We start from the raw sequence: 12,273 nt of genomic DNA on the forward strand, positions 1-12,273 counted from the left end.
CTCTTTGAATATAGTTTAATTTGATTTGTTCACTTCTTTGTTTGCGAAAGGGCTGTTAATGGTCAGTCACTGACTGTTCTCACTTCCACGTCCGTCTTGCATGGCATGACCTTATAGCACCGCTATGCTCTACAGGGTGTGAAGAGGACACAGTTAGTATGGTGAGTCAGAAATGTGACCTCTTTCTACCCAATTAAAATGACTGTCTGCATGATGACTCAACAGTTATGAGCAGTCAAGGCAGAGAGTAGGGTAATGCGTACACGTGCTATATACTACTGCTGATATCGTTGAAGAAAATGAAAAAACACATGGATAGAACGATAGATAACCGAATACTGTAGAGAAACCGGGTCATCAATAAAAGAAGAAAGGAGCCCTTTCAAAAGTGACCACACTGTGTTATGGCCGGGTCGAAGGGATTCATTCTATTCATCCAACTGAAAAGGCATTATTTATGCGTCCTGCCTACCTCTCTACCTGCTTGCTCTCTGTCCACACTGTTTGGTCTCCACATAAAAGAGGGTGGCCTGGTGAACAAAGCAAAGGTTTGACAGAGCTCTGGCCACCTGTGGTCGAGCAACCAAAACATTTCATCAGCAAGGGGTTGAGTCAGGCTGTAGTCATGTGAAGTGGGCTAGACCATTTCACCTACTCCTACTGTATGGGGGTGGGTAAGCAAGTCTAACTCGCAAAAAGGAATTTGGTTATTATAGAGAAACACACCTTCTTAGAGGCTATTGATGGTACAGTTTAACTAGGGAAGTGTTGTAATATTAGGGCATATGATACAAATATCATGTGGAATGTTTAGATGTTGGCAAGGTTATTGGACTTTAAGCTTGCAACACACACTCAGGCCATGTCTAGACAGCTCGTGCAGCTTTAGTGTTCTGCTCATGGAATTACAAATGCATAATTTTATTTATTTAACCAGGCAAGTCAAATTCTTATTTACAATGACAGCCTACCCCTAACAACACTGGGCCAATTGTGCACCGCCCTATGGGACTCCCAATCACAACCGGTTATTGAACCTCTAGCACTGAGATGCAGTGCCTTAGACCACTGCGCCACTCTGGAGCCCACGTCTACACTTACATTTAAATGTGTCTACTGTATCCACAATGTGTCCGGATTTCCTTTTCCTGCACTATATTCAAATGCCAGTATGCATTCTACAAACGGTGGAATAAGCTAAATAGATAATAACACAACAACACCTGATGTCAGTAGCTACCTACTGGAGCTAACTACCCAGCTAACCACTGTAGCTACAGTAGCTAGCAAGCAACGCTAAAGGGATTGCAAACGGGTTAGCATAACTCTAGCCAAACCAAAAAGCGTTTTTTGAAATATTAGCTAGCTGGCTAGCATTTATGAGGCCAGTAAGCACGTTCCTCACACGCTAGGAACATATTTCCTCTAACTTTATAATGAAAAGGTGCTTCTCGGTCCCAAAACAGTTTTCTGGAGACTTGTGGGAGGAGTACTGATGGCTTCGCCCACTGTATGTGCTATCGGTAGCCTGATTGTGTCCAGACTGAGGAGAAATCCAAACACAATGCATCCCTGACCACCTCCTGAAGCCAGGTCTGAAGACAATCAGACCACAAACTCATCTTTTTAATACGATTTTCATATTCTGATAGCAGAAATCGCTTGTAAATGTCAAGTGTAGGCAGTTGTGTAGAATACATAAGTACAAATATCTGTACTTTCCTATTTATATTTTTGACAACTTGTACTTTTACTTCACTACATTCCTTATGAAAATATTATACATTTTACTCCATACATTTTCCCTGACACCCAAAAGTACTTGTTACATTTTGAATGCTTAGCAGGACAGGAAAATGGTCCAATTCACACACTTATTATCAACAGAACATCCCTGGTCATCCCTATTTCTGCATGTAGGAGTGTGCCCCTGGCTTTCCGTAAATGTAAAAAACAAGAAAATGGTGCCATCTGGTTTGCGTAATATAAGGAATTTGAAATGATTTATACTTTTACTTTTGATACTTAAGTATATTTTAGCAATTACATTTTCTTTTGATACTTAAGTATATTTTAAACCAAACACTTGTAGACTTTTGCTCAAGTAGAATTTTACTGGGTGACTTTTACATTTACTTGAGTCCTTTTCTATTAAGATATCTTTACCTTTACTCAAGTATGACAATTGGGTACTTTTTTCCACCACTGAGTGTAGACAGTGCGCTGGAATACTGTCAAAAAAGTTACTATTATTACAACTATTAAAAGTGAGAAGCAGAGTCACAGTTGACATGATTCCTTTACTCCCCATGTCAGAGAGGAAATACTGTTCTACAAAATATCTATCTATCTGAATGTTCCGCAATGTTGTTCCCTGTTGAATTTGGCCCATGTCAAAATCTCATTTTGGAGTGGAGTTCCCCTTCAAATATAGAAATCAATCATTGTTTTTATGGTAGCTATTAAGAACAACAACCTGTTGACTTTTTCACAGTCAACTTTTTTATTTATTTATTTATTTTATTTAACCTTTATTTAACCAGGTAGGCAAGATGAGAACAAGTTCTCATTTACAATTGCGACCTGGCCAAGATAAAGCAGTTCTACACATACAACAATACAGAGTTACACATGGAGTAAAACAACCATACAGTCAATAATACAGTAGAAACAAGTCTATCTACGATGTTGGGTAGTATATGGGGCTGGCTGACCAATGAACAAAGGTTAAATAAGGTGCCACACATATCTATCTATAGGCAATTAAAGGAAAACTCCACCTAAAAACAATATTTTGGTATTTGTTTCATAAGTCCGTTGTTGATATAGTCCCAGCATGTTTTTGCTTGTCAGCGATCAAGTTTTCAAGATATGTAACATTCAAAATACAGAAATCATCAATCCGATTGATGCACTTTGTGTCTATGTTTTGAAAGTAAAATTTCTTGTAAACTTGGTTGCTGACAAGCGTCAAATTAGTATGCTAGACCTGAGAATGTAATGCGTTTAGTGTTCCAGTGTCTGGCGTTTCAGGTATGTTGTGCAGTATGCTGTGCAGACCTGTCCCTGACTGCTATTAACTGTAAACACTACAAAAAACAGACAATCAACATCAGCCTAGCCAGTGCCATATATCTAGATCATAAATAAATATACATTTTGTATAAATATACTGTATGTCCCTGGCCTAGCCCAGCTCTATCGCTGCACCCTCATTGGGTTACTTTTCTATTACTTCCTATTCAGGTTCAAATTGCATTGTCAAACCTGTGCCTTAGGATGTTGACTGTATGTTTAAAAAATGATAATGTATGACCCTAATGTCATAGTACAGAGCTGTCTTTTACGTCTGACTCTGCCAATGACGAAGAACTAAGTGACATAATTACCTAAGAATTAAGTGAAGTACAATCATTATTTTCAGAACTATAGGCCTACTTTCAAAATATTTCTAACCTCGGAGATTAGACATTGATCTATACTTGACGGTGTAATGTTCCTTGAGGGTGAGGAAAGATTGACAGTCTTAAGGATTAAATGACCTTATAACCTTATGTTCCTAGCCCTAAGTAACTATCTCTACATCATCAAACCGACTGAATAAGTCATGGGGTGACCTCTGACTCTTAGGTCTCTATTGGAATCAATTACTTCTAACTAACTGTTTTAGAATGTTTTTCCAAACGTTTTCATAATGTATAAACTGTGCTATTTTCTCACTGTCGCTGGACCAGACATGGTTTAGGCATGTAGCTTTTCCAACAGGCACAAAAACGTTAACTTTGCTGCAAGAGAATGCTCATGCCAACTGCACTTGGAATTTGCATCTATCCATATAAATAGGTCGCTTTTCTTGGAATAAACTTTACTCACTGTTGCTCCAGAACACATTGGTGTATAATGTGCCATAGAATGTGCATTCTCCCTACTTCCACTTCCGCGACAACCAGCACTGCAGCTGCATTGAAGGAGTAGCATAAGCAAAGCAATATAGAAGTGCAAAGTAAATGCATTCCTTGTCTGACAGACACCTCTTCATCTCTGTGATCCATTGTCAGTTGGTGCCAATTGTGTAAATCATTGCTCAGGGGACAGTACACATCCACTGTTCTAAATGACATGATGTCAAGTGTGTAATCCCCATTTGACTAACCTGTCAGACTATACCGTATTTTATGTATTTATGCACTTCCAATCTTCAGTAAGTCCTCATAGATCTTGTGCCAACAAAGAATGATTATCATCAATCAAATTTCAAAGCCTGCATTTAACTAGGTCACAGTAAGTGTACACTTAGAGCCGTTATTAATCCAGACCTGTTGTCTTTAAATAGCACGGCTAACAACTCCAACAAAGCAAACCCTCCAAGAACCTTATCTTATTTGGTGCCCAATACTGCGCTTCACACCAGTGCCCACCTGAGGTTTGTTAATGCAGCGGGAGCTGGGAGAGTTATATTGGATGTGACACCCAATCATGGCTATAAATAGCCATCCATTTCCCTCCCAGGAGCTCAGTTATAGCTAGCCCGCTCACAGCCATTTGATCAGTCATTTGTAGGGAGCTGACATTGCACGCTGCCTCACTTCACCTCCCTTAATCTCTGACTCACACACACACACACACACACACACACACACACACACACACACACACACACACACACACACACACACACACACACACACACACACACACACACACACACACACACACACACACACACACACACACACACACACACACACACACACACACACACACACACACACACACACACACACACACACACACACACACACACACACACACAGAATGCATGGGCTAACCGAGGCTGTATAGCCCAGGGGCCCCAGCTGGGTAGGGGGCTATTGGCCAGATCAGCAACCCCCCCCGCCTGCCTCCCAAAATAGCATTATTAGGAACACATCATAAGAGTATCAAACATTTTTTGAATGACAGGAAATTAGCTTTACAACAGCAACATTTTCTCCCGGACTCATGGCCAAATGTTTAGAATAGCATGAGATTAGCTATAAAACTGCACATGTTTCTCTTTGCTCCATGTCAAAATGTGTAGAATAGTAGGAAGTTAGCTGTTTTCCTCAAAAAACAGGGGGAGGGGGACTCATAAAGTGCCTTACCTTCAACAGGGCTGTTTATTAGTTATAATACTAGTCTGCAGTAACTAGCTCATTGATTTAGTACTGCAAATGTGGGTTATATTCACTGATTTACTTGCTTAGAGCTGGAGATTAGTTTTCATGGCCTACATTACAGTAACCATTTACTCCTTTGGTATTGAACTGTTGCACCTTCTATAACCACTGTGGTTATTATTTGAACATCATAAAGAACGATCTTACCTTGTACTCTTATTATCTCCACCCATAACAGCCAGAAGAGGCCTGGCCACCCTTCGGAGCCTGGTTTCCCTCTAGGCTTCTGCATCTGCACTGCTGGCTATTTGGCTAGGCTGGGTTTCTGTATAACACTTTGTGACACATGCTTATGTAAAAAGTGCTTTGTAAAATACATTTGATTGATTGTGTAGCACTGCTTTTACTTGGAAGAGTTATTCATACAATAGAGACAGTACAGGTGGTACATATGGTCTTGCATACTGTCATTTATTCTGTATTTTAACAGTAGACTTACCATATTAGTGATTGTGATTATAAGAGCCAGATGGACTCCGTGGGGGCTGGATTTTATTGCTCCTTGTGGAATAAAAAAAAATAGAAATACATGAGGAATCAATTGGACTAGCTATAAGAGACTATCTGACATTTATTGACCCCCATTGACCAATGACGCATATTAGTCTTTGTCCATTACAAGGCTGCTATTCTGGGCTTTGTAGTTCTAATATATTAGAACTGTTATATTTTCACTTTATTTGACAAAATAAATATATTTGACAATATATTAATTTACATAATTGAGGCCGGTGATGACAGTTATAGTTGCTCTGATGATGGTTATTTTCAGATACAGGACATTTACTGCATTAGCATCAGTGATGAGTTAATCTCTAGCATGTAAATGATGCTAGTAGGCTGTAGGGATGTACAGTACTTTTCCACCAAATGAGGTAAGAGTTATTGCCTCATGAATATGCAAACACATCATTTTCCAGTGTGTCTTTCTTTGACATGATGATATCCAGTCAAATATTACACCAATATTATAATTAAAGAATCTAAACTATTGGGGCTGCATGGATTTCTGCAATACAGGTATGTCTACCTTCTCTTACAATCTTGCATTCATAATTGGTCACATTCGTATTTTACTACAAAACAGTTGAGGCAGATTTCAGTTCTAACAATCGTACACAATTGTTCAGGGTTTGTGAATAATTCATGTCAGGGAAACGGATTTATTTGCCTGTTTCCCTGCATGCCTCTCCAATGTGCAGCTGGTGCCGTTCGACTACGGGAGACGCGAATAATTATTGAATTTCTGTCAAGCAGGCCTATCACTGCGCGGTGTCGCTGAGCCACTATCGATTTGGGAAAGTTAATCATTAAATGAGGACGCAGTAAAGGTGTATATATTCGTTCATTATGAAACATAATTTTGCCATCTCTAGTCTAATGTGTATCACTTCGCAAACACATGAGTAAATTACAAAACGTATCAATGACCCAATGGGGGAAACTTCCCCATATTATAAAACTATATATAGGACATTCTCTTTAGCTTAATGTGATAGCTTATTTTTATTATTCAAACGACTGCGCTAGACAGGGCAGGCTCCCCTAACAGTCACCTTGTTTCTCTAGTACGCATGTTCTGTTTACAAGACAATGCGGCGCGTAGCGGTCCCACTGTGTTCTTGTGGAGGTAGTCGTAGGAGGGAGAGGAGATACGAAACATCAGCCCATGTTGGACCCAAACGCTAAATTACACATACCACTGAATGCTGTTCCAAATACGTGTGTGATCTGTTGTGAGAGTAGAACAATCCACAAGTTTGACTAACGAAATGGTCTGCGGTTCGAAAGGCGCTCCCGCGTCTCCTCACTTCAGCACTCTGGACAGCGCTCCACCAACTTGGAGACCGCGAGACTTGCAGGAGTTCCGTTCTGTAATGAGGACCAACTGGAGATAAACGACGGTGCAATCATGGTGGATATTACGTGTTTATTATTTACAGGTGTATGTAAAACGCAAGTGGACTTTTCGAAGTGAGACATGGACTTTGTGGAAATTATATTCGCGTTGTTCATTATTGTGGTCGCAATTGTCTCGTTGTTGTCGAACTTGCTGGTGCTGCTATGTTTTGTCCAGAGCACCGAGATCCGCCGACAGGTGCCGGGAATATTCACCATGAACCTGTCTTTCTGCAACATACTTATCACCCTTTTGAACATGCCATCGACATTGGTGGGGATTATCGGAAACCAGCAGCCTTTTGGAGATTGCCTTTGCCATACAGTGAGCTTTCTGGAGACCTTTTTGACTGCGAACACTATGTTGAGTATGGCAGCACTCAGTATAGACCGCTGGATAGCGGTGGTCTTTCCCTTGAGTTACTCCAGTAAAATGCGCTACAAGGACGCAGTGATCATGATGTGCTACTCGTGGCTCCACTCCCTCACGTTTTCCGTCATCGCCCTCCTGTTCTCCTGGGTTGACTATAGCCACATTTACGCCTCGTGCACCTTGCATTTGAGCGAGGAGAGCGACAGGATGAAGTTTACAATATTCACCGTCGTTTTCCACGCCACTAGTTTCATGCTCTCTCTACTGATCCTGTGCTTCACCTATCTGAAGGTGTTAAAAGTTGCACGCTTCCACTGCAAGAGGATTGACGTTATAACCATGCAGACCCTGTTCTTGCTGGTGGATATTCACCCAACGTATGTATGTTCCTTTACTTATGAGGTGTGGAATGAATAGCCGTTACAATGGGCTGTAATAACTTTACAGTAGTCTATGATAAGAGGTTATAGCGTCAACCCTGAGGAAACATGCTTAGAAGAAGTTGTTCGAAAAATGTAAGGAAATATTAAATGTATAATGTTTTGTCATTTGTTCTGCTGGACTAATAAAAGTTCATTTCTATTTTCAGTGTGAAACAAAGGTGCCTGGTAGAGCAAAAGCGGAGGAAACAGAGAGCCACCAAGAAAATCAGCATTTTCATTGGGTCGTTCATCATCTGTTTTGCTCCCTATGTTATTACGAGGTAAGTGGATTTCCAGTAAACTGCAATACAGGCAGCTGTACAAACAGGTGTTTTATTCACCTACTGTAAACACAAACTATTAAAGGCATTATAGGGTTTATGAGATTAACACATCACCGGGTGAACAGACTTTGCTCATAAAACTCAGTTAATGAACAGCAAATATATAGGCTATAATCAAATGGTATATACACTGTCTAATAACTTTTGCCACACAGCAAAATAACTGATTGAACAAAGTTCAGTTGTAAGGTGAGGCAATATGCATGCAAGATTGAGCCATATGCATGCACAACAGAAGGTTTAATTCAATTTCACCCAATGAGTTTTTTTGTGTGTTTATGACAATGATCTCCTTCTGTAACTGAAACATCCATCATTAAACAATCCATTATCTGTTGTCATCTAATTTCACTGAACCATGAGATGACATTTAATCATACAGAGAGACTTTAATTACCAAGAATGCACAGCATGACCTAGAGCAGTGGTTCCCAACTCCAGTCCTCCAGTACCCACAACAGTACACATTTCTATTGTAGCCCCGGACAAGAACAACAGTTTCAACTCATCAACTAATCATCAGGACCTAAATGAGTTGAAACAGGTTTTAATTTCTGGGGCTACAACAAAAATGTGTGCTGTTGGGGGTACTCGACAACTGGAGTTGGGAACCACTGGTCTAGAGATGGTAGTTATGGGCAGGTGCCTAACTAGGAATAACAGGGGTTCCATAGAACTCCACATTAATTCAAGAGGAGTGTTTTTAGATGCATCAGTCCGAAACTTTACTTCAGAGCAATAAAAATGCATCAAATAAGATTACATAAAATCTGATGCAGGTGTGTTATACAGACCTGGGTGATAGTTTAGATCCCTAAAACTAAACTCTGGACCTCAAAGCCAGTTCCACTACTTGTTTTAATTGTTCCGCGCCAGGTTTAGACCTGGCACACCAGGTGGCTGCAATTAATTATCAGGTAGAAGAACAGAAACCCAGCTCCGGCTCCCGACCTTGTAGGGTAAGAGTGAAATACCCCTGGTTTAGATAGTGTGTGGGTGTGGGACTCTAGACCCCACCTGACCCCACCTGATAGGTGGGGTCTAGAGGGGGGTGGGGGTGGGGGTGGAATAATGAAAAACATTTTAATGAGGAAATCTGTCTCAGTAATTGGCATGACTTTTAACCTCCTGTGCACACAATGGAAAGAGTCGGAATTACTTGATGAAGGGGAAATTTCTGCTTATTGGCAGGATTTATCCTCTATCACTCAACTGCATGCGTCATTAGCATTTATGCATACCAGTGGGCCATAATAATGTAGCAATGTTCATGTTATACATATTTCTTATGAATAAATATTTTATGTATATTATTATTACCTTTAGTATAATGTTAGTCGCCCACGCTGTTTATCGGCTGAACAATAAAGCCACATTTATTCTGTTCTACCTTGCAACCTTAGAGCCTCATGGCATTTCATAGAATAACAACTGAGTTACCACAAAACACTCTCAATAGCAAACAGAACAACTCGCTGCAAGATAAATACCATGCTTTGAATATGGGATAACATTTGCCCTTTCTAAAAGGCTATTTTCCGAACTCTAACTTGACCTCTGCCTTCTCAGGCTGACGGAGCTGCTTCCCTTCGTGGGCATCAATCGCCACTGGGGAATCTTCAGTAAGTGCCTGACATACAGCAAGGCTGCGTCTGACCCCTTTGCCTACTCCCTCCTGCGTCAACAGTACAAGAAGGTCCTGGTTACCGTCATCAACCGGCTGCTGCGCCGTGACCTGTACCCATCGTCTGGCCACAACAGCTCTCTGGACACAGAGAACGACTACTCTCTCCATAGGATCAGTTAATAGCCCCATTTTGGACATAACAAATATACCACAGACAGACAGCCCAAAAATAAAGGTTTCCTTATGGCAAAAGGGCAGGAGCTGAGATGGTCAGAAAAAGGGATTGTTGGAGAAGAAAAGAGATAGTGAGAGAGAGGGAGATGTTGTGGGAGGAAAAGCAAGAGGGGAGGAGTAGGATAGAGGGAGACAGGAAAACCAGAGGGGTAGACAGAGGAAGATGGCAAGATGGACTGTGCAAAGAATGATCGCATTCGGGGACGTTTGCTCCAGGCTTATTGGTAAAAAAGGAAGTTTATTGATCTATGGTTCACTGGTAGAACCACACACACACACATGATGGCACAGAGCCAGAATCAAATGAATCAATGTTATTGAATCAGCCAGGGGCTCGGGTTGAATCATAAACGGATGAATCACACCATTAGAGACTGAATTATTGTCTCTGCTGAGTAGCAAGGTATGCTAGTGGGCACTTATCGACCATATAACAACCTCTTTATAAAGAAGCTGACATAGCCAAATGTACAGACCTTTTGACACCCATATAGAACGCAGGGAAGTGCTATGAAGGTTATTAATTTCTTGTTGACAGATGCACATAACATACATGGTAGTACCATATGCCGACAGACTGTTGGATGCGACGACTAACGAGGAACTCTGTTCCGGTACGCTGATTTCTCGTCACTGATCAGTTGAACGAATCACAATTTCGCAGGTGCTTACATCTTTCGAATTTCGGTAGGGGAAGGGACATTGGGCCCATGGACTTGCCTGAAATGGCTGAGAGTTTCCGTTTAGAGGGGTGGCGACTTCGCTCGTCACGTTCGTACATTTTCTATCACGTCTCCCCCCAGAACTTAATGGAGCATTTGACGCAATTACTCAAAATGTTAGTTCTGGGTGCCCGAGCTTACAAGGTTATGGACTGTTAACAGTGCATAGGGAGGATGGGAACGCTTAACTAGCCGCTGGCTAGTAGCCATTGGGCCACTGGTGCAATTTCTTGAAGTTAAAATGTGTACTTGTCAATGAATGGTACTCGCTGTGGCAAGTATTGCTAAATAGATGGCCATGTTATGTAGACTATGGACTGTGTTAGACTCATTGGGTTAGACTACTACTGCAGTTGTTCACAATTTCTTCATGTCAATCACTGGAAATGAATGCACTTTGTATTTCTCTCAGAGCTACTAGTTACAGGAGCCAAAGGCAAATATCATGTTTACTATGATATTAGCATGTTGTAACTGAATGTACTACATAAAGATAAGTTTGACTGAAATGGCTTTGAACTACTGTGTATAATACTTTATTTTGCCAAATATCCATATAAATATTTTCCAGTGATTGCTGGTAATGTATATATGGATATTTATAAATACCTGATGTTATCTTTATCAAACTATGTTGCACTGTATTAGAAACGATATTATTTATTTGATCTTAAAATGCTATAGGGGAATAATGTTACGTTCAATAAGTGCTTTAAACACGTTATTGTGTGTGTGCCAGAATTTAATATACAGTATGACTGTTTAGCTCCTATAGTTGCTTTATCAGAACTGGTTTCATTAGACGTATAGACACAAAGTATTTCATACTGTAAGCCACTTGCTGTAGCCTACATTGGCAGTGTGTGAGTAAACATGTTGGTGAAAAATGTGCAATAAAGCTGTCCAATAACAAGCATCATTTGATACCAGGCCATATGAGACAACATAACAGGGACATTTAGAAGCATTATCTCATATCTTAATGCCCAATCTGGCATTTTATCTTGGCAGATGCATCACCAGCTGTTTTGCAGGTGCTAGACTAGAGGCTGCCTGGATACACAATTCAACGTTTGTGTCACCACACCTCGATCGAATAACCCAATAACTAGTTTCCATGCAGTAAGTAGGAGTACAGCGATATTATTAAACGCCTCTGTATGATTGATTGTTGATTAGTTAAAAGGGATCAACGGATTGGCTCGAGCGACTGAAGGGCGGGAAAAATTCATCGAGCAACAAGTATCAAGCCTATTTATTTTATAGAGCATATGTACTGTCGACATACATGTCCAATAAATGAATGCACTTTAAGGTAAGAAATTAAAGGTTAATATATGTGGAAATGGTTGAGTAAAACTGTTTACAGTATAGGATTGGTAAGAGGTGTATTTCAGAAAGTTTATTTGCAGCATGTTTTCAAGCACAATCCT

General features: G+C 40.5%; 1 protein-coding gene across 1 annotated transcript; it reads left to right on the plus strand.

Annotated features, from left to right (window-relative positions):
• Window positions 1-6,840: 6,840 nt before the first annotated feature.
• On the plus strand, window positions 6,841-11,756 carry LOC118368704 (G-protein coupled receptor 26-like). Its single transcript, XM_035753015.2, has 3 exons — window positions 6,841-7,868; window positions 8,081-8,194; window positions 9,827-11,756. The coding sequence occupies exons 1-3, from the start codon at window positions 7,201-7,203 to the stop codon at window positions 10,062-10,064; spliced, it is 1,020 nt and encodes a 339-aa protein (XP_035608908.1). The 5' UTR covers window positions 6,841-7,200; the 3' UTR covers window positions 10,065-11,756.
• Window positions 11,757-12,273: the final 517 nt, after the last annotated feature.

This window comes from Oncorhynchus keta, chromosome 35 (genome assembly GCF_023373465.1).
Source record: "Oncorhynchus keta strain PuntledgeMale-10-30-2019 chromosome 35, Oket_V2, whole genome shotgun sequence".
NCBI lineage: Eukaryota > Metazoa > Chordata > Actinopteri > Salmoniformes > Salmonidae > Oncorhynchus > Oncorhynchus keta.